Here is a 24498-nt window from a genome sequence, read left to right as displayed (position 1 = left end):
TGGACTGGCGATTCATTTCATATATGATAATATACACGTTTCAATGCCATTCTCCCAAATCATCCCACCCTTGCCCTCTCCCACAGAGTCCCAAAGACTGTTCTATACATCTGTGTCTCTTTTGCTGTCTCGTATACAGGGTTATCATTACCATCTTTCTAAATTCCTTATATATGCGTTAGTGTACTGTATTGGTGTTTTTCTTTCTGGCTTACTTCATTCTGTATAATAGGCTGCAGTTTCATTCACCTTTTAGAACTGATTCAAATGTATTCTTTTTAATGGCTGAGTAATATTCCATTCAGTATATGTACCACAGCTTTCTTATTCATTCATCTGCTGATGGACCTCTAGGTTGATTCCATGTCCTGGCTATTATAAACAGTGCTGCGATGAACATTGGCTTACACGTGTCTCTTTCAATTCTGGTTTCCTCAGTGTGCATGCCCAGAAGTGGGATTGCTCGGTCATATGGCAGTTCTATTTCCACTTTTTAAAGGAATCTCCACACTGTTCTCCATAGTGGCTGTACTAGTTTCCATTCCCACCAACAGTGTAAGATGGTTCCCTTTTCTCTGCATCCTCTCCAGCATTTATTGCTTGTAGACTTTTGGATCGCAGCCATTCTGAATGGTGTGAAATGATACCTCACTGTGGTTTTGATTTGCAATTCTCTGATAATGAGTGATGTTGAGCATCTTTTCATGTGTTTGTTAGTCATCTGTATGTCTTCTTTGGAGAAATGTCTGTTTAGTTCTTTGGCCCATTTTTTGATTGGGTCATTTATTTTTATGAAATTGAGCTGCAGGTGTTGCTTGTATATTTTTGAGATTAATTCTTTGTCAGTTGCTTCATTTGCTATTATTTTCTTACATTCTGAAGGCTGTCTTTTCCCCTTGCTTATAGTTTCCTTTGTTGTGTGGAAGCTTTTAAGTTTAGTTAGGTCCCATTTGTTTATTTTTGTTTTTAATTCCAATATTCTGGGAGGTGGGTCATAGAGGATCCTGCTGTGATGTATGTCGGAGAGTGTTTTGCCTATGTTCTCCTCTAGGAGTTTTATAGTTTCTGGTCTTACATTGAGATCTTTAATCCATTTTGAGTTTATTTTTGTGTATGGTGTTAGAAAGTGTTCTAGTTTCATTCTTTTACAAGTGGTTGACCAGTTTTCCCAGCACCACTTGTTAAAGAGATTGTCTTTTCTCCATTGTGTATTCTTGCTTCCTTTGTCAAAGATACGGTGTACATAGGTGTGTGGATTTATCTCTGGGCTTTCTATTTTGTTCCATTGATCTATATCTGTCTTTGTGCAAGTACCATATTGTCTTGATTTCTGTGGCTTTGTAGTAGAGCCCGAAGTCAGGCAGGTTGATTCCTCCAGTTCCATTCTTCTTTCTCAAGATTGCTTTGTTTATTCGAGGTTTTTTGTATTTCTATACAAATTGTGAATGCATTGTTGTTATATAATCATTGGTACAGAGTTTAAAGAAAAACATATCCTTGAGCAAGATGAGTGGTTTTGTTATGTAATCATTACTTCTGGGAAAAAAAATGTTTGTCCACTTCGCCTCCTTGAGATCCCTAGACCCCTTTCCTCTCCTGGGGACCCCAGACTTCTTACTAACTACCTAAGAATTGACTTTCTCAATACTCTATATTGTGAAGTACATGGCTTTTCTTAACCTGGAAATTTAAAAGGATCCAAAGCTCCTCTCTCCTTATACATGTTTCAGTTCAGTTCAGTTCAGTCACTCAGTCGTATCCAACTTTTTAGGAACCCATGAATCGCAACACACCAGGCATCCCTGTACATCACTAACTCTTTAAGTTTACCCAAACTCATGTCCACCGAGTCAGTGATGCCATCCAGCCATTTCATCCTCTGTTGTCCCCTTCTCTTCCTGCCCCCAATCCCTCCTAGCATCAGGGTCTTTTCCAATGAAGATCTTTCCATGATATGGCCAAAGTATTGGAGTTTCAGCTTCAGCATCAGTCCTTCCAATAAACACCCAGGATTGAGCTCAATTAGGATTGACTGGTTGGATCTCCTTGCAGTCCAAGAGACTCTCAAGAGTCTTCTCCAACACCACAGTTCAAAAGCATCAATTCTGTCCTCCCCTTTCTTCACAGTCCAACTCTCACATCCATACGTGACCACTGGAAAAACTATAGCCCTGACTACATGGACCTTTGTTTGCAAAGTAATGTCTCTTCTTTTTAAAATGCTATCTAGGTTGGTCATAACTTGCCCTCCAAAGAGTGAGCGCCTTTTAATGTCATGGCTGTAATCACCATCTGCATTTATTTGGAGCCCCCCCAAAAATAAAGTCTGACACTATTTCCACTGTTTCCCCATCTATTTGCCATGAGGTAATGGAACCAGATGCCATGATCTTAGGTTTCTGAATGTTGAGCTTTAAGCCAACTTTTTCACTCTCCTCTTTCACTTTCATCAAGAGGCTTTTTAGTTCCTCTTCACTTTCTGCCATTAAGGGTGGTATCATCTGCATATCTGAGGTGATTGTTATTTCTCCCGGCAATCTTGGTTCCAGCTTTGCTTCTTCCAGCCCAGCGTTTCTCTAGATGTACTCTGCATATAAGTTGAATAAGCAGGGTGACAATATACAGCCTTGACGTGCTCCTTTTCCTATGTGGAACCAGTCTGTTGTTCCATGTCCAGTTCTAACTGTTGCTTCCTGATCTGCATATAGGTTTCTCAAGAGGCAGGTCAGGTGGTCTGGTATTCCCATCTCTTTCAGGATTTTCCACAGTTTATTATGATCCACACAGTCAAAGGCTTTGGCATAGTCAATAAAGCAGAAATAGATATTTTTCTGGAGCTCTCTTGCTTTTTCCTTGATCCAGCGGATGTTGGCTATTTGATCTCTGGTTTCTCTGCCTTTTCTAAAACCAGCTTGAACATCTGGAAGTTCACGGTTCACATATTGCTGAAGCCTGGCTTGAGAATTTTGAGCATTACTTTACTAGTGTGTGAGATGAGTGCAATTGCGCAGTAGTTTGAGCGTTCTTTGGTATTGCCTTTCTTTGGGATTGGAATGAAAACGGAGCTTTCCAGTCCTGTGGCCACTGCTGAGTTTTCCAATTTGCTGGCATATTGAGTGCAGCTCTTTCACAGTATCATCTTTTAGGATTTAAAATAGCTCAACTGGAATTCCATCACCTCCACTAGCTTTGTTCATAGTGATGCTTTCTAAGGCCCACTTGACTTCACATTCCAGGATGTCTGGCTCTCAGTGAGTGATCACACCATTGTGATTATTCAGGTCATGAAAATTTTTTGTATAGTTCTTCTGGGTATTGTTGCCACCTCTTCCTAATATCTTCTACTTCTTTTAGGTCCATATCATTTCTGTCCTTTATCGAGCCCAAATTTACATGAGATGTTCCCTTGGTATCTCTAATTTTCTTAAAGAGATCTCTGGTCTTTCCTCTTCTGTTGTTTTCCTCTATTTCTTTGCATTGATTGCTGAGGAAGGCTTTCTTATCTCCCCTTACTATTCTTTGGAACTCTGCATTCAGATGCTTATATCTTTCTTTTTCTCATTTGCTTTTCACTTCTCTTCTTTTCACAGCTATTTGTAAGACCTCCCCAGACAGCCATTTTGCTTTTTTGCATTTCTTCTCCATGGAGATAGTTTTGATCCCTGTCTCCTGTATAGTGTCACAAACCTCCGTCCATTGTTTATCAGGCACTCTGTCTATCAGATTTAGTCCCTTATATCTATTTCTGACTTCTGGTGTATAATCATAGAGATTTGATTTAAGTCATACCTGAATGGTCTAGTGGTTTCCCCTACTTTCTTCAATTTAAGTGTGAATTTGGAAATAAGGAGTTCATGATCTGAGCCACAGTCAGCTCCTGGTCTTGTTTTTGCTGACTGTATAGAGATTCTCTGCAGGACTGGAAAAGGTCCATTTTCATTCCAATCCCAAAGAAAGGCAATGCCAAAGAATGCACAACTACCACACAATTGCACTCATCTCAAACCCTAGTGACATAATGCTCACAATTCTCCAAGCCAGGCTTCAGCAATATGTGAACCGTGAACTTCCAGTTGTTCAAGCTAGTTTTAGAAAAGGCATAGGAACCAGAGATCAAATAGCCAACATCTGCTGGATCATCAAAAAAGCAAGAGAGTTCCAAAAAAACATCTATTTCTGCTTTATTGACTATGCCAAAGCCTTTGACTGTGTGGATCATAATAAACTGTGGAAAATCCTGAAAGAGATGGGAATACCAGACCACCTGACCTACCTCCTGAGAAATCTGTATGCAAATCAAGAAACAACAGTTAGAACCAGACATGGAACAACAGACTGGTTCCACATAGGAAAAGGAGCACGTCAAGGCTGTATATTGTCACCCTGCTTATTTAACTTATATGCAGAGTACATCATGAGAAACGCTGGGCTGGAAGAAGCACAAGCTGGAATCAAGATTGCCGGGAGAAATATCAATCACCTCAGATATGCAGATGATACCACCCTTAATGGCAGAAAGTGCAGAGGAACAAGGAGCCTCTTGATGAAAGTGAAAGAGGAGAGTGAAAAAGTTGGCTTAAAGCTCAACATTCAGAAACCTAAGATCATGGCATCTGGTTCCATCACCTCATGGCAAATAGATGAGGAAAGAGTGGAAACAGTGTCAGACTTTTTTGGGGCTCCAAAGTCATTGCAGATGGTGATTGCAGCCATGAAAGTAAAAGATGCTTACTCCTTGGAAGGAAAGTAATGACCAGCCTAGATAGCATTTAAAAAGAAGAGACATTATTTTGCCAACAAAGGTCTGTCTAGTCAAGGCTATGGTTTTTCCAGTGGTCATGTATGGATCTGAGAGTTGGACTGTGAAGAAAGCTGAGCACCAAAGAATGATGCTTTTCAACTGTGGTGTTGGAGAAGACTCTTGAGAGTCCCTTGGACTGCAAGGAGATCCAACCAGTCCATTCTGAAGGAGATCAGTCCTGGGTGTTCATTGGAAGGACTGATGCTGAAGCTGAAACTCCAATACTTTGGCCACCTCATGCAAAGTGTTGACTCATTGGAAAAGACCCTGATGCTGTGAGTGATTAGGGGCAGGAGGAGAAGGGGACGACAAAGGATGAGATGCCTGGATGGCATCACCGACTCGATGGACATGAGTCTGAGGGAACTCTGGGAGTTGGTGATGGACAGGGAGGCCTGGAGTGCTGCGATTCATGGGGTCACGAAGAGTCGGACATGACTGAGCTACTGAACTGAACTGAACAGTAAGTTTTACAATTTAGGGAAAGTTAAATCTGAATTATTCCTAAATGGGAAAAATAACAGTATCCTTTAAGAATTGACATGAGAGTTAAGATAAAGTGCATTTTAAACAGAAAAATACTTTGCACTTTTATACTTTATCTCTTCTCATTCTTCAAAAAAGTTAAAATCTGAACTAATTTTACAATTCGTATAGAGTGATCTTTTCTGGTCTCTTGAGTCCATGACACCTCTTTATTCATTCTAAGTCTGATTCAGCTACATGTTAGAAGAGGAAATTTGTCTTATATAAGCATGAACCTCCTTTTGAGAACCTCCACTTGTGTAAAAGCTTCCATTTTTTATTTTGTAGAAAAGAATATTATATATATACCAAAATAATCAAAAGGAAAAATATTCTGTACATTTAATTACACTCAAATTTCATGATAATAAAGGCACACTTTGACGCTTCACTGAAACTTTAAACTTGTTTCATTTTAATGATATACATAACAAATATCATAAATAAATTTGTCTTCATCTTGAAGACATTGTTGGTGCTCATTATTCTTCTGAAATTATTACTCTAATTTCTGATGCATTTACTGATTATAAAATAGAAACAACTAGATAAAATGTATCACAATATTAGACATCTTAATAAACAGTTTAGAAAAGTTTACAAAAATTATTTCTGAAAAGTGAAAATATGCTAATTCTGAAAGACAAAAAAAAACTTTGAGTTGTGTTCTCCATTACACTATCATTTATAAGGGAACTAAGATAAAAATCAAGATTGCCGGGAGAAATATCAATAACCTCAGATATGCAGATGATACCACACTTATGGAAGAAAGTGAAGAGGAACTAAAGAGCCTCTTGATGAAAGTGAAAGAGGAGAGTGAAAAAGTTGGCTTAAAGCTCAACATTCAGAAAACTAAGATCCTGGCATCTGGTGCCATCATCTCATGGCAAATAGATGGGGAAAGAGTGGAAACAGTATCAGACTTTGTTTTTGGGGGACTCCAAAATCACTGCAGATGGTGACTACAGCCATGAAATTAAAAGACACTTACTCCTTGGAAGGAAAGTTATGACCAACCTAGATAGCATATTCAAAAGCAGAGTCATTACTTTGCCAACAAAGGTCCATCTAGTCAAGGCTATGGTTTTCCTGTGGTCATGTATGGATGTGAGAGTTGGACTGTGAAGAAGGCTGAGTGCCAAAGAATTGATGCTTTTGAACTGTGGTGTTGGAGAAGACTCTTGAGAGTCCCTTGGACTGCAAGGAGATCCAAGCAGTCCATTCTAAAGGAGATCAGTCCTGGGTGTTCTTTGGAAGGACTGATGCTAAAGCTGAAACTGAGTACTTTGGCCACCTCATGCAAAGAGTTGACCCATTGGAAAAGAATTTGATGCTGGGAGGGATTGGGAGCAGGAGGAGAAGGGGACGACAGAGGATGAGATGGCTGGATGGCATCACTGATTCGATGGACATGAGTCTGAGTGAATTCTGCGAGTTGGTGATGAACAGGGAGGCCTGGCGTGCTGCGATTCATGGGGTCGCAAAGAGTCGGACTCGACTGAGCGACTGAACTGAACTGAGCAATAGTAATAGTAGAATAAAAACAAATAAAGGGAATCCAAATTGGACAGGAAGAAGCAAAATTGTCACTGTTTGCAGATGACATGATACTTTACACAGAAAATCCTAAAAATAACACTAGAAAACTACTAGAATTCATCAAAGAATTCAGAAAAGTAGCAAGATAAAAATTAGTATACAGAAATCTGTTTCATTTCCATACACTAAAAATGAACTATCAGAAAGAGAAATCACAGAAATTATCCCATTTACAATCAAGTCAGAAAGAATAAAGTATTTAGGAATAAACTTATTTAAGGATGTAAAAGACCTGTTTTCTGAAAACTATAAGATGGTGATGAAAAAAGTTGAAGACAACACAAACAGATGGGAAAATAAACTGTTCTTGGATTGGAAGAATCAATGTTGTTAATATAATCATATTACTCAAGGCACTCTACAGATTCAATGCAATGCCTATCGATGGTATTTTAACAGAAATGAAACAAATAATTTAAAATTTATATATAAACATCCAAAACAATCTTGAGGATAAAGAACAGAGCTGGAGGAATCACGCTTCCTAATTTCAGACCATACTACAAAAGTACAGTAATCAAAAAAGTACAGTACAGGCACAAAAACACACATATAAATCAATGGAACCAAATAGAAATCCCAGAAAGAAACCAACACACTTATGATCAATTAGTCTACCACAAAGGAGGCAAGAATATACAGTGGATCAAAGACAGTCTCTTCAATAAGTGGTTCTCAGAAAACTAGAGAGCTACATGTAAAAGAATGAAATTAGAATTCTAATATTATAGTAGATTTAATTATAAAACAATGATTCTACATTTTTATTGATTATATTCTATACAGACTGAATAAAATATATTGGTTATATTCCCTACACTGTACACTACATCCTTATATCTTATCCATTTTATATCTAGTAATTTTTACTTCTTAAATCTCATTTTATGTGACTCCAATAATATATGCCCTGTAGTTTTCTGTGTCCTCCAATGACGAAGGAGGATCCTGTGTGTGGCAAGTGCCCTGTGTATTGCAAGTTTTCACAGACATTACCTCGTTAGATGTGAAGAGCCACACGCCTCATGCAGCCCCACTGAAAAATAATCTGCTTTAAACAATATTTACAGGAGATTCAGAGGGATTAAAGTTTTTGAAGCACTGACCCAGGCACCTCCCATTGAGATCTTTGTCTTTGTTTTCCCTTGTTCCTTCAGTGACTTTTGCTTAGTAAGATTGTTCATCAGATTTAAGGTTAAAGAGGCAAGTTTCCTATAGGTCTGGAAGGTGAGCTGCACTTTGCATGAGGAAGACAACTATTGGCTCCTGAAGGGAATCTACAACAGTGGTCTCATTAAAATCATGATTAGCTCAGGCAAGACCATACTAATCAAAGTACACAAAGTAACATTTTACAGATAAAATGGGGTTTGCACAAACATTCCAGAAACATCATACCTGGTGGAAAGTAGTGACATAAAATGCACTACTGTTAAACTGTAACAGTTAATTACTGTTAACTGTTAAAACTGGAACTGTCTACAATAACTTGATGTTTATGATTTCACAGGCTATAATGCCCTCTGGGGCAACCTGGACTTCTCCTGAATGCTCAGATCTACAGTTCCCAGAGGAACAGCTTGGTTTTGTCCTAAAGGGAATTCTTGGGCAATAATACTAGGGGAATTTTAGTTCTTCAATCCTTCTTCTTTGGACAAAAGCACACAATTGCACAATTAGTTGACTCTTGGCTTTGAAGCAAATTTATATTAACAGCATTTTCCTGTGCTTGGAAAATAAAGCCTCCAAAATGAATTCAGTGTGCAAAGAACTGTGACCTGTGTTATTGCCATTCCTGCACTATTGCATTTTTTTCTATTTTAGAATGTTTAACATTTTGAAGCATTTTTAAAATTTCTTACTTGATGGGTAAGAGAAAATACTTTTGTAATATTTACTATTCTTTGCATATTGTTCTTCACATATAAAGTTAAAATTCTAAGGAATTCACAATAATATTAGGTTGGGTTTACAATATGCTAATAAAGTCAGGTGAATATGGAAAACAAATAGTGAATAATATATATATTTTATTTCAGTAACTATACTCTAAACAAGCAAAATGGTTGTAAGCCTGGATTACTGCCTAAACACAGAAAATGTTTTATTATCTGTGAACAGAATTATAATGACTTCACGAGATAAATTTTTATGAACTGAGAACTAAATAACTTAAACAGTATTTAAATATCACTTCATAATGATTAGTAGCTAAGAATTCTCTCCAGTTATTCTTAATGAAAAATACATTTTATTTACTTGATGACATTCTTTGAATAAAATTTCTAAGTCACTTAAATTATAACTCCTTTATCCTTCACATACTTCTGACAATACTTTATTTGAACATTTTATATACATGTATCAGGAAATATGCAGAAAATGTTCTTCCACTGCTATTTCCAACATTTCTGAATTAAGGATCCACATATATATTTGAGTTTGAGAATTTTCAATTATTTAGTGACTTAGGATTGCATACAAGGAAGCCCATTCAAAAAAAAATTAACAACTGCAAATACTGTTGCTGATTATTTATGTAGCCTAAATTAAGGGTCAGTATTTTGCTCACTTTTATTCTGCTAAAAATAATCTGGTGGAGAAAACTGTGTCGAGTAAAACCAGGAGGACTTCTAGAGAAATTCAGTTCTAACCAATGTAAATAACAAAGATAAACTAACTGAAATATGGAAAGAGCTTTATAAGCAGAAATTGTATACTTACAGGCATCACAAAGTTTCTAAGGTAAAATTTAAGATGAAAATCTATTTTATATAAAAATTTCATACAAAAATGAAATTTTGAATAAAAGAATAAAAGAAAAAGGAAGGATTCCCATGGTTGACAATTCTTAATGAAAACCAGAATTAAGGTAAATATTTAATGCCTACATCTTAGCCTTTCCCTTTTTACCATCTTCGATCTTCCTCCTACATACCCTTACTTCTCTTCTGTGGCTTGTCTTATGCGTCTATGTCTATACTTATGGGTCTATGCCTATTTCTCTTCTTCCGTCTTGTGAATTTTTCACCCACCCAAATTTGTCTTTCCAATTCTCCTGCTTCCTTTTTCTTCTTGATGCCTTCCTCTCCTTTTCTTGAAAACTTAAAAAAAAGATTATCTACAGGAGAAAAATTTTATATCTGTCTAGGGTGAGTAGAACAACAGATGGTTCTCCAGATCTTGGATTCTCTACTTCATCCTTGTCACTATTGTGCCACGTGTTCTTTTCCTTATTCTCTGGTGTCAACTCCATCACATAATGGACACTTCTCTCACTAAAGTCATTTAAAAATCTCTTAATTTTCATACTCAATGACATTTATTCACTCCATGTCTCATCAGTTCATTTACTTTGGCATCTGACACTATACACTTCTTTGATCGTCTTGAGTATCTTTCATCTCTTTAAGTTCATAACCTTCCTATCTCCAGTTTCTCCTTGATTTTCTGATCATTCTGCTCTTCTGGTCTTTCCCTGTCTTTCCTCACTGACAAACAGGGCTACTGGTTCCAACATGAAATGCTTTCTTGAATAGAAATTTTCTTTAACACAGAAATGCTAGTGAGATTAGAGGCACCAGATGGAAAAATGGCAGCAACAGATGGAAAAAAGGCAGCCAGTCAACAACCAAAATCGTGTCCCAATATTAGCTCCTTGGGAGCTGTTGTCACTGCTACTGGCTTTGATGCCCCTGATCGTACTGACAGTGACACTGGTGTGGGTGCAGGACGCGTTTTCTGAAGTCTTCCATTGCTGCCATGGTCACCTTAGCAAAGAAAACCCTTTTTGCCCTTGTCCCTTTGTCACTCTCTCTCTCTACATTTCAAATCCACTGTAGGTGGGTTTACTTGCCAAATTTATATCATGTCCCCTCACTCTAGGTGCAAGAAGAATGGAAAAGTCAGTTTCTGAGTCCCTGGGATTCCAGAGTAGGTGGTAGATACCTTCCACCGGTGGCAGGAGGGTGGAAAAGAGGGTCAGATACTGGCTATACAAAAAAGTGACATGAATCCTCTATAACCTCTTTAATATACTTTCTTATGTTTCATTTTCACTTTCCTTCTTCACTTGGTGCACATTTTCTAATAAATGTGTCATACCAATATGCTCTAAGCTATCCTCAATCACTCCCAAGACATTTATTTCTAATAAACTCAAGGAAAACTCATACCACAAAGTATATCACTTAGATGTTCAGAGATCACTATCTCCACAAACTGGCCACTGCACATGAGTTACTAACCTATTTTCAATGAAAATCTCAAGCACCAAGAGACCCTTCTCTATTCTTCACTTACAACCAACTTCACATTCAGTATTAGGTGACTTTACACTCTGAATTCTTTTGTATCTATGTCTTCACCCTTTTCATCACTATGAATATCACTTCACCCAAGGACTAGTTACTTCATATGTATTTTAATCACTTGAAAAGTAAGTTTAAAACACAGATTATTATACTTCATTCTGAACCACTAAATCAATTTTTACAGTAAAACTATCATTTATATTTTGCACAAAAAGTTCCTTAGAAAATGTTGATCTGGTATAATCTAGTTTGGAAATTAGTGGACAATAGCAACAGCTTCCTGACTTTTATTCCTGATTTTACTTTTTCATTTCTGCAGCCAATTTCCATAGAAACATATATTTATTTTAAAAACTCTTACAGTGCCACTCCCATCTCTTATTTTCAGTGCATGTTTATTACCTGATGAATAGTGTTCAAGATCCTTCACATGACATTCAATTTATTATCCAGGTCCATCAAGCTTCTTTTCCCTGAACCTATAGCCATGTTTCAGACAGAATTTCCCTACTACACTCAACTCTATGCTCAAACATCTATTTAGAATTTTTCATTTTTCTGAATGTGTTCACTGCTTCACATTTTTTGAGTTGTATTTATTTTTATTCCAACCAAAGAGACCTCATTCATTTCAAAGATAATAACAAACCTAAGAGGGCATTCTGATATACATGGTTTATTTCAACTCTCTTCCACATATCTTCATGTTTTAAATTCCTTAACTTTAAAAAAAAATCATTTTCTCCATTTCATTTCAGGTAACACTCAGTGAGGACATGGAAAAGGAAAATGCAACATTGCTGAGAGAATTTATTCTCACAGGACTCATATATCAAACAGAATGGCAAATTCCTCTGTTCCTGCTGTTTTTGATGATATATCTTATCACCATCATGGGAAATCTTGGTCTGATTGCTCTCATCTGCAATGATCCTCACCTTCACATTCCCAACCTGGCTTTTGTGGATGCCTAGATATCATCCAGAGTGACACCCCAGTGCTGGTCAATTTCTTTGCAAAGAGCAAAATGATGTGTCTCACTGAATGCAAGATACAATTTTTTTCCTTTGCAGTCAGTGTAACCACAGAATGTTTTCTGCTGGCAACAATGGCATATGATCACTATGTGGCCATATGCATACCATTACTTTACCCAGTTATTATGACCAAAAGGCTATGCATGCGGCTATTAATTTCATCATTTTCAGGTGGCCTTTTTCATGCCATACTTCATAATGCTTTTTTATTGAGATTGACCTTCTGTAATTCTAACTTAATATAACACTTTTACTGTGACATTGTACCTGTACTGATCCTTCCTTTGACTTTCTGATAGTATTTATTTTCTCTGGGTCAATACAGGTGTTCACTATTCTTACTGTTCTTTTCTCTTATACACTTATTCTTCATACAGTCTTAAAAAAGAAGGCTGTACAAGGCATAAGGAAGGCCTTCTCTACCTGTGGAGCCCATCTCCTGTCTGTCTCTTTATACTATGGGCCTCTTTTCTTTATGTTCGTGTGCCCTGGATCTGCACAAGCAGATGATCAAGATATGATGGACTCTCTGTTTTATATGGTCATAATCCCTCTGTTAAATCCAATCATCTACAGTTTGAGAAATAAGAAAGTCATAGATTTACTGGCAAAAATGTTAAAGAGAAATGCTTAGATCTCATATTAATATACTTCAGTTCAGTTCAGTCGCTCAGTTGTGTCCGACTCTTTGCGACCCCATGAATTGCAGTACGTCAGGCCTCCCTGTCCATCACCAACTCCCGGGGTTCACCCAAACTCATGTCCATTGAGTCAGTGATGCCATCCAGCCATCTCATCCTCTTCTCCTCCTGCCCCCAATCCCTCCCAGCATCAGAGTCTTTTCCAATGAGACAACTCTTCGCATGAGATGGCCAAAGTACTGGAGTTTCAGCTTTAGCATCATTCCTTCCAAAGAAATCCCAGGGCTCATCTCCTTCAGAATGGACTGGCTGGATCTCCTTGCAGTCCAAGGGACTCTCAACAGTCTTCTCCAACACCCCAGTTCAAAAGCATCAATTCTTCTGTGCTCAGCCTTCTTCACAGTCCAACTCTCACATCCATACATGACCACAGGAAAAACCATAGCCTTGACTAGACGGACCTTTGTTGGCAAAGTAATGTCCCTGCTTTTGAATATACTATCTAGGTTGGACATAACTTTCCTTCCAAGGAGTAAGTGTCTTTTAATTTCATGACTGCAGTCACCATCTGCAGTGATTTTGGAGCCCAAGAAAATGAAGTCTGTTTCTGTTTCCATTTTTTCCCCATCTATTTGCCATGAAGTTATGCTTCCTCCCATGGAGAGTATTATCTGCAACAGATCTGAAGGCTTTGTTCCAAACCTAAGGTTTAGTACTTATCTTGACCTGCCCAGGCTCAAAAGAACATCCCTATCTTCCACTACCACTTCAAGCACCTGTTTCTGCTGGATCATATGGTCCAAGTGGCACCACAGCTTGGAGAGAAGACTAGGTCTTTTGCAGATCTTTCACCTGTCCTGAGCCATGCCCAAATCAAACAGTTTTTCTGGTCCCTTGATAAAGTGGTTGTCTTAATGTACTCAATAAGGATAATGTTCCTTCTAAAATCCATAGTAGCCTACTAAGGGTTCTGTCTCCTTTTTGGTTGCAGGATGCGCTAGATGCAACAATGTATCTTTATCTATGAAGTTATAATTCCACATGACCCACACAACTGAATCTCAAGAATTTCACGAAGTTAAGTGGACCTTGAAATTTTTTGGATTTATTTCTCATCTTCTAGCAGGCAAATGTCTACCAATAAGTCTAAAGCTGTTGTTATTTCTTGCTCCCTAGGTCCAGTCAGCATAATGGACCAGTGGGATATCTTGTAGAAGGAAAAGAAAATAAAAATCCCTAGGGAAACTTTTATAAATCATGTACGTGATAAAAGCCTTGTATACTGGATATACAAAAAATTCTCAAAACCTTAAGAATAAGAAAACATATAGCTCCATTAAAAAAGGACAAAAAGTTTAAACAGACAGGTCACTAAACTAAATGTATATATGTTAAATAAGAACACAAGAACACACTCCATACCATTGTTCTTGGGGATATGAAACTGAAGACCACAATGAGATACCATGACCCAACTAATAAAATAACTAAAATTGAAAAGAATATTCCTATTAGAAGTAGCAATACAGACTTTTGTACTAATAATTAGGCAACAAAAAGAGTTTAAAGGTAATTACATGAAATTGAAGAGGGCAGTGTGCTTAAGTCAGATGTGGGTTAGGATGAGGTTACCAATGCACATTATACTGCTCACTCCATCCTCTTACACTGCTGAGTTCTCACAGTGACTTCTCCTTTATCTATGATTTTTCACCTCTTTTTAAGGTTTCACTGGCACAGTTCTAAGAAATACTATAATCGATTAATGAATCTACCAAAATATATGCTTCTTTTTTCCCCTAGCTGCCAGTCATGTCCCAAGTCGAGGTTAAACATTTTTCTGCTCGTCAGATACCAAAGTACAATATTACTATTTTCATATTATGCTCTTTTGACATAAATAATGTTATTTTTGTAAACGAATTCTGTATGCCAAGTACTCTGTTAATAATTAGAGGCAAATCTGAACATGTGACCACCCTATTCAAAATCCCTCAATAGTTTTCCTTTGAGAGAAAGATAAAAGTCCCCAGCCTAGTCTCCCATGCTGTGATTCAACCCATGCTGGCCTGCCATGTCCATTCTGGCTCCTCTTTGCTTCCCTCCTTTGCATGTCAGCTCCATCTGCCTTTTTTTCCCATCCCCCCCACCCCCACCCCCAACTTCACTAGTGATCTTGTTCTCTGATAAGCTAGGCCTGCTGATGATGGAAAACCCTGAGGATGCTAAACGTCTAGAGGCATCACCTTGGTAGAAATGAAGACCCTCAGGACCCAGCCCTGACCCATTGAAACAGAATGTGCATTTTCAGAAAATCACCAGGAGGTTCACAGGGATTAAAGTTGGAGAAGCACTGATCTAGGCCACCTCCCACTGTGATTCTTTGTTTTGTTTTATCTTTGCTCCTTCCCCTGACCTATGTCTAGTAAAATTTTTCTTCAAAATTTTCACTGTAGAGTGGGGAGTTCTTTGCAGATCTGGAATGTGAGCTATAGTTTCCACGAGGAGGACAACTTTCTTGTAGTTGGCTCCTAAAGGGAGTCTAGAATTTTGTCCTCATTGAATTCATGTATAATCAGCTCAGAAAAGACCACGCTAATCAAAGCACTCAGAGCATCAAAATTTGTGGATGAATTGAAGTTTGCATAAACATGCCAGAAGTGTCATCTGTTGTGGAAGGTAGTGATATAAAATACAATTTCAGTTGTTAAAACTAGAATTGTCTACAATGACTTGATGTTTATGATTTTAGAGTCTGTAATGCCCTGTGGAACACCTGGACTTTTCCTACAGGTTCAAATCTATAATGCCCAGAGGAACAACTTAGTTTTGTCCTAAAGGGAATCGATGCATGATATTAGGAAATTTTAGTGCTTCATTCCTTCCTCTTCGGTTTAAAAAGAACCCTTTCATATAATTGGTTGACTCTTCTGTTCAAAGCTAATTTACATAAACAAAATTTTCCTGACCTTGGGAAATGAATGTGTGAGGAACTGGAATTGTGGCCTGTGTCATTATCATTCCAGTGATGTTGCATTATTTTCTACTTAAAAAGCCTACCTCTTTGAAAGGATCGCCACAATTTCTTACAAGATATGGGTAAAAGAGAAATAACTTCTATAAGGCGTATTATTCTTAGGCAAAACAGTCAGAATACTGTAAAATCTATAATTTTAGATTTACTTGCTGCTGCTGCTGTCACTTCAGTCGTGTCCGACTCTGTGTGACCCCATAGACGGCAGCCCACCAGGCTCCCTTGTCCCTGGGATTCTCCAGGCAAAAACACTGGAGAGGGTTGCCATTTCCTTCTCCAATGCATGAAAGTGAAAAGTGAAAGTGAAGTCACTCAGTCGTGTCTGACTCTTAGTGACCCCATGGACTGCAGCCTACCAGGCTCCTCTGTCCATGGGGTTTTCCAGGCAAGAGTACTGGAGTGGGGTGCCATTGCCTTCTCCATTAGATTGACTTACTAGATGCCAAAAAGGCAGGTGAAAAAAATTAACAATATGAAATATCTATATATCATATTTTTGTGACTAAATCTAGATAAGCAAAATAACTGTACGATTGAATTGTCCCTCAATGATAATTCATTATCTTTCTAACATAACTATAAAGACTTCATAAGTTTTGGTGAACTAGAATCTTTAAGAATTTAAACTGGCTTTAAATATAGGTCACATGTTTCCTACGTAAGAAATTTTTCTGGGTATTCTGATTAAAAGTTTCATTCTTCTTAATTAATCACAGTTGCTGACTGAACTTTAAGGTAAGTCACTTACATATTAATTTCTCTATTCTCTCACTTACTTCTGAGAATATTTTTATTCAGTATTTTAATATATATTGTAAGAAATATGCATAAAATGTTCCCCTATTGCTCCTTCCACGTTTATACTTAATAAAGACCGACACACATATTGAATTTGAGCATTTTCAATTATCCTTTAATTTGGAATTGCAAGGAACGGAGCCTATTCCAAATTAAATATGTTTGATAACTAGAATTACTGGCATTGGTTATTTATATTACTTGAATTAGGCTCCAGTCTTTGGCTCAGTTTTATTTTACTAGAAAACTGGTGGGAAGAAAATGCTCTCAAATAAACACAGCAGGATTTCTAGAGAAAATCAGCTCTAATCACTCTAATAAAACACATAAATCAATTTTTAATTTATTATGGAAAGAACTTTCCAGCAATGCTAATATATTTTAAAACAGTCAAAGTTTCTAAGGTAAACTTTAAAATTAAATTCTCTGTGTCACACACAAATTCCCTAGGAAGATAATCTTTGAATTTTGAAAAAAAAGAATACAGAAGGATTCCCAGTGTTGACATTTAATGAAAACCAGGATTAAGACAAATATTTACCTGCAAAGTTTCCCCATATTTCCTTCTTGGTGTTTATCTGATACTACCTGTCTTCATTGTCTTGTCTTTCCTACAGTTTTCTATCCATGTCTCTGTTATGCTTTTTATATTTCTTGACTTGTTTTTTAAATAACTCACCCAATTGCTCCTTTCTACTTCTACCCTCATTCTCATCTTGGTGCCTTCCTCTCTTCAGAAAGTGTGAAAGAAAGTGAAAGTGTTAGTCCTTCAGTCATGTCTGACTCTTTGCAATCCCACGGACTGTAGACCGCCAAGCTCCTCTGTCCATGGAATTTTCCAGGCAAGAATACTGGAGTGGGTTGCCATTCCCTTCTCCAGGGGATCTTCCCAACCCATGGATTGAACCCGGGTTTATTGCACTTCAGGCAGATTCTTTACCATCTGAGCCACAAGGGAAGGTTGAGAAACATGTGTCTAAACACTTTAGAAAATACTTATTTTACTCTACAGGAGAAAAAAAAAACTTTTGTCTATACAAAGTAGAAAAATTATAATTGTTATCCATTTTTTCTTGGTGTACTCAAAAACATTCTCCTCATGTTATGTGCAATGCTTCCCGTTCATTTCTCACTATTCTCTGGTCTCAACTCTATCATAAATTGGGAACTCCTCTCACTAAAGACACTAAAAATCTCTCATTTCCCAGATTCAATGATTGTTCACCTCCTGTTCTAGGGGGGCATTCATTTTGCCAATCAGTGTTGCACTTCATTATGTCCTTGTGTCTTTTTTCTCTTCATGTTTACAACACTCAACTCTCCAGTTCTTCCTTCTGCTTCTCTGATTACTCTGCTCAGTGTATCTTTTTGGTCTCTCCCTCCTCTCTCTTTGGCTAAAGCTAGGGCACTTGTTTGTAACAGAAAACTAGTTAGCTGAATGGAAATTGACTATTACATAGAAATTCCAGGGAGATTGGAGGAATCTGCTGATAAATGGGCAGGAACAGAAGAAAACAATACAGTGAGAAAGCAGCGCAAATCAAATCTCCACACTTGCTCAGTAGGAGCTCCTATCGCAGCTGCTGAATTGTAGAAGCCACAGCTCACACTGACAATGCAGCTGGTGCAGATGCAAGAAGCATTTCCTAGGGTCTTGATGTGGCTGCCTTGGCTGACTTTGCAACCCAAATTCATTTTTTCCTGTCCCTTTGCTCCATGCTCAATGTTACAAATCCAGTGTTAGTATGTTTGACTATTTAAACCTAGATCAAGTCCCCTTACTCTAGTTGCAGGGGGATGGAAAAGTGTTTCTGGCTCCTTTGACTAGTTCTAGAGTAAGTGGTAGCCTTTGCCTATACCAAGACTCATGTAGTAGAAAAAAGGATCATTTTCAGCTATCTAAAATGATATGTATCTATTTCAAAACTTCTTTAATAAAATTTGCCGATTTTGTTTTCTATATCCTCCTCTTTTGTCCTTATGCACACTTTCTAATGGTTAGGTCATTCATAAGTGTGCCTTCAGTTATCCAAATACTCCAAAGTCATTGTTTATATTCAGTGCTAACAAACATACTAGTAAGCTATCCCACCTGGATATTCAGAAGATGCTTTCTCCACAAAGTGGCCCAAACATCTGAATTCTCAAATTCAATTTGTGATGACCATCTATCCAACTCTGTCTCCTTTCTCCTTCACTGACCACCTCCTTCACATCTAAGTTACTGAGTCTTAGTGACTCTACATTCTGATTTATTTCTATCTTTTTTTCTCTCCTCATCACGGGTGACCCCATGGACTGTAGCCCGCCAGGCTCCTCTGTGGGATTTCCCAAACAAGAGTACTGGAATGGGTTTGTAGTAGTAAAGTACGCCAAACAGACTAGAGCTTCACATGAATTTGAATAAACTGGAGGGAATTTTTGAAATGCAGATTGTTGAGCTTCATTCTTGCCCTCTTGAACATATATTTACAATAATACTGCATAATCTGTATTTTGTACAAATATTTCACCAATTTTGATGTGTATTCTGATTTGAGAACAATTCAATAAGAGTATCAGCTCCCTAATTAGTATTCCTGACACGTTTCCCTCCCCTACAGAGTTTTTCTACACTACCAAATATTTATTTTAAAAAATATAATGTGGCTCCTTGTATTAAAAATGCCCAGTGCATGCCTGCTGTCTGACAAAGTTCAAGATCTTTCACATGACATCCAAATCATTTTGTAATAGTTCAAATTTCTTTTCCCTGGAATCTCAGTCATATCCTAGAGAGAATGTCCCTCACACATTCAGTTATCTCCATAAATTTAGCTAATGTTTACAGTCTTTTTCTTTTTTCTATATCCTTTCATTCTCCCACATTTTTAACGCAATAAATGCATTTTCCAATACACCAATTTCCAAAATTAGTTTCCATTGCTATTTGTTGTTGTTGTTTAGTTGCTATGTTGCGTCCAACACTTTGTGACCCCATGGACTGTAGCCTGCCAGGCTCCTCTGGGGGATTACTCAAGTAAGAATACTGGAGTGGGCATGCTAGTACTAAATACATTTAAGGCACTCTGATAAGTGTATGACTTTGTTTCAATTACTTTCTCCCAATACTCTTTTTATAAAGCTTACATCTACTTGGGCTTCCCTGGGGGCTCAGAGAGTGAAGAATCCACCGGCAATGTGGGAGACCTAGGTTCGATCCCTGAGTTGGGAAGGTCCCCTGGAGGTGGGCATGGCAACCCACTCCAGTATTCTTACCTGGAGAATCCCCATGAAAAAGCCTGGGGGGATACAGTCCATGGGGTCATTTACATCTACTTATATCTTACATTTACTGCATTTCATTTCAGGGAGCATGGATCCTAAAAATGCAACACTGCTGTCAGTGTTTGTTCTCACTGGACTTCCCCATCAATTGGAGTGGCAAATCCCCCTGTTCTTGTTGTTCTTGGTGATATACCTCATCACCACTGTGGGAAACCTTGGACTAATCTATCTTATCTACAATGACCCTCATCTTCACATCCCCATGTACTTATTCCTTGGGAGTTTAGCTTTTGTGGATTCTTGGATATCATCCACAGTGACCCCCAAAATGCTAGTCAATTTTTTTGCCAGGAGTAAAATGATCTCTCTCTCTGAATGCATGTTACAATTTCTTTCCTTTGCATTTGGTGGAACCACGGAATGCTTTCTGCTTGCAACAATGGCATATGATCGCTATGTGGCCATATGCAAACCATTACTGTATCCAGTGATTATGACCAACAAACTATGCATCCAGCTGTTAGTCTCATCATTTGTAGCAGGGCTTATTCATTCCATGATTCATGTAGGTGCTTTGTTCAGGTTAACCTTCTGTAAGTCTAACATAATACATCACTTTTACTGTGACATCATGCCATTGTTTAGGATTTCTTGTATTGACCCTTCAATTAATGTCCTAATGGTATTTATTTCCTCTGGGTCAATACAGGTGCTTAGCATTATGACTGTTCTTGTCTCTTATACACTTGTTCTACATACGGTTTTGAAAAATAAGTCTGTACAAGGCATAAGAAAGGCCTTCTCCACCTGTGGAGCCCACCTCCTATCTGTCTCTTTATACTATGGGCCTCTGCTCTTCATGTATGTGCGTCCTGGATCCACACAGGTAGATGATCAAGATATGATGGATTCTCTGTTTTACACTGTCATAATTCCCTTGTTAAATCCAATCATCTACAGCCTGAGAAATAAAAAAGTCATAGATTCATTGACAAAAGTATTAAAGAGAAATGTTTAGATGTCATACTATTATCAATTCTTTTTTTTTTTTTACTGAAATAGTCACAAAATTGTGCAGATTACATGTGGTTCAGATTGGGTTAGGGTTCAAGGTTTTTTTGCAGTTATAATTACTCTAGTGTTTTGACTTAAGTTGTTAGTACTAACATACTCCTTAAAATATTCATGTATACTGTTCAAAAAACACAAGGAATTTTCAACAATTTTCATGTCACATTAGAATAATTGAAGCAGGAAACAAATAAAAATATTTTACATACTTGTATATTCTTTAATGTAGATTTATAAAATGATTAGGCACTGAAATAGTAATGTTCCTCTAATAGGATTTGACTCTGTTGTCTTTGATAGTAATATAGCTGCACAGCCTGGAGACTCAACTGCATATAAATCCACAATGTATGCAGAGTGTTTGAATCAAATGGTATAAATCACAAGAATTCTGCTGCAGACCAAAAGGTCTTTCAGTCCACTTTATTTGGGACATGGTGAATTCCCCCATCACTGTGGGGATTCAACAGTCATATACCAGAGAGAAATAAAAAGAAATGGGAAAAGCAATGAAGAAAAAATGAGAAGCTAAGACAGTGAAGGGAGAGTCAAATATTAAGAGGATGCTCTTAGCCCAGTCATTGTCCATGAGCAACAAAAAGAGGGAATTGGCTCTCACTGTCTATGATGTCACTTCCCAGTTGTCCCTGTATTTTGTAGGATAATCTGAAAACCTTCACTAATTAGAAAGCTAGATGAGACTGCAGAATTTAATTGGGATGGGCTTAAAGAAGAAAAGTGGCACAATAGGAAGGAAATGGTCAAAAAATCTTGCTAGATTTTTTAAAGGGAAACTTTTAAAATAAATCAGTAATATATAAGTCTTTCTGGCATGCAGTGTTTACATGATTTTGAATGCATATTACAAAAGTTCAAATAACGTTAACTTGATATAATGTCATAGTGCCTAGTGGGTGGCTGGAAAAGACAAAAAAATGAGCAAGATTTTGGATATTTTTGTGTCCTCAAGTCCTTTAACATTAGTTTTCATCTCACTCTATACTCTAAGTACAATGAGAGACCTATCTTTGGGTCCACTCCTGCCTTTCCTTTTACAACACTGAAATTCTGTACACCTACTTACTGATGCACTGAGGACCTTATTCTACAAGCTATCTGCCTCTGTCTTTTGCAAAACTTTCCTTTTATCATGTTGGTACTTAAAAGTCCTAAACATAGTTGCCAGGTTATACTTCATAGACAGAACTATGATTAAATCATATCCCTTTTCAATAACTTTTACAGGATTGACATTGCTGACAGATACTGTACAAATACAGTATTTGTATTTAGCTCTGTAGATGTAGTCATGCATATATTTATTTGTTCATGTGTATGTCCAGATTACATGAAATACATATACATACATTCATAGACATCTGTATCTATATCCACACCCCCCTGTATTACATCTTTCTAACTTACTCTATCACTATTGCATATCTTTCTATCTCTACCTCAACCTCCATTTCTATCCTCCTGATTGCTGCCTGATTTTCTCACCATCTATTGTATGGTCCTTTCAAATAATATCTTGGTTTAACTCAGAAGTCACTGACCCCACAATTCTCCTAATGGACCTTGTCTTATACCCAAAATGAGTTGCAGAAAGCTTTCCAGACACCCTGAAGTTACACAGCTACATGCATTTGCTAATACAAGTCTGTCCACACAGAATATACAGTTTATTGACAATACATTCATCTTTATTTACAACTCAAATGGTGTCCTTAATCCAAAGCTTTTCTCATATATTATAGCATTCATAATGCATTTCCATATTATACTGAAGAAGATAGCAATGTTTAGTCAGTTCTTTCATATTTCTTAGGTCACATTTGATCTCCTGTTGGTTGGCCAAAAAGTTTGTTTGGGTTTTTCAATAACACCTTAGAGAAAAAACAAAACAAACGTTTTAGCCAACCCAATATAATACTTATTTGGGGACCACAAGCTTCTTTTTTTTTTAATATAAATTAGATGTCTTAGTCTCTATCTTTTGCAGTAATGAGCATAACTTTGCAACACTGCAGCTTACACACATGAGGTCTTGAATAAGTATCTCTGAAATATTTATAAAATTGAGCTGAATATGACAGCACAAATACATAGAGTGCAGTAAGAATATATCACTCATTTTTAATCTTGCAGTGAGCCCAGGAGACATTGGGGCTTAGATGGCTACAGCACACAACTCACATTCTTAAGGTTCTTTAATGATAATTGCAAGCATTGCACACATAAAGTTACCTATATTCTTGTTCTTTTTATCATTATGATTGGCTCCTGGGATAGACTATAGCATATATCAAGGAGAAGCTATTCAGCTGGATGCTTGGTTTAAACACCTGTTTGGTTTAAACATTGGTTTAAAATATACAAGCATTAAAAAATATAATTATCCTATCATTTGAAGGTCCACTTCACAAGGCTAGACTGGGTGATCTGCCCTTTTTTTGTTCCCAAGAGGGATATTCCCAAGCCCTTGGACAAAGAATAGAAATGGATCATAATTTAGCTGCTTTTACTTTTTTCCTAAGAAAATCTATGTTATTGAATATATCTATATTTAAAAAATTTTGTTGTTGTATAACAGTCTCAGTGTACTGATGCTTTAATGCGAGCTGTCTTGATTTTACTTGTTCATTCATTATTACAATCCCCAAACTGGATTGATAATACAAAAGCTACTATCTTCTGCCATCACAGTGGTCTGGTTCGCTAATTGACCTTCCTTTGAATCAGTAGTCTGATGTCACACTATGGCGATACGAACAAAGTCTGTTACTTCTCAAGACTTACTTTAGATTGGGTGAGTACAGAACAGACGGTTGGGGTCCTCTCAGAAGCTCAGAATTCCTGTGCAGACTTCTCTTTTATATGCCTGGTATATAGATTCCTCTGCTAGTTCTTATCCTTTAGTGCAATCACAAATATTTTACTTTATGCCTTCCACAAATTCACCAAAATCCCTAGTTCATAGATGTGATCTAATTTTCACTTCTTTTACAGACATTTCTCATCTTTGAACTTCATTTCTGTCACTTTAGTAGCATGTTGAACTCCCCAGGTCAATAGGTGCCCAATATGCTACTGTAGAAGAACAGTAACTCCAGAAAGAAAGAAGAGGCTGAACTAAAGTGAAAACAACACCCACGTGTAGATGTGGCTGGGGATGGAAGTAAAGACCCATGCTGTAAAGAACAATATTGCATAGGAACCTGGAATGTTAGGTCCAAGAATCAAGGTAAATTGGAAGTAGTCAAACAGGAGATGGCAAGAGTGAACATCAACATTATAGCAATCAGTGAACTAAAATGGATCAGAATGGGGGAATTTAATTTAGATGACCCTTATATCTACTACTTTAGGCAAAAATTCCTTAGAAGAAATGGAGTAACTCTCATAG

The 24498-nt window shown here is 37.3% G+C and overlaps 1 protein-coding gene and 1 pseudogene across 1 annotated transcript; both read left to right on the top strand.

Annotated features, from left to right (window-relative positions):
- Window positions 1-12912, top strand: part of LOC104994721 — a 54963-nt pseudogene extending 42051 nt beyond the window's left edge.
- A 7194-nt stretch (window positions 12913-20106) lies between these two features.
- Window positions 20107-21036, top strand: LOC104994717 (olfactory receptor 5H2-like). Its single transcript, XM_010848372.1, has one exon. It carries the CDS (start codon window positions 20107-20109, stop codon window positions 21034-21036), a length of 930 nt encoding a protein of 309 aa, XP_010846674.1.
- Window positions 21037-24498: the final 3462 nt, after the last annotated feature.

The sequence above is a fragment of the Bison bison genome, unplaced genomic scaffold, assembly GCF_000754665.1.
Source record: "Bison bison bison isolate TAMUID 2011002044 unplaced genomic scaffold, Bison_UMD1.0 scf7180017864265, whole genome shotgun sequence".
Taxonomy (NCBI): domain Eukaryota; kingdom Metazoa; phylum Chordata; class Mammalia; order Artiodactyla; family Bovidae; genus Bison; species Bison bison.
The sequence above is the reverse complement of the archived record's forward strand: the minus strand, read 5'-3'. Positions and strand labels throughout refer to the sequence as shown.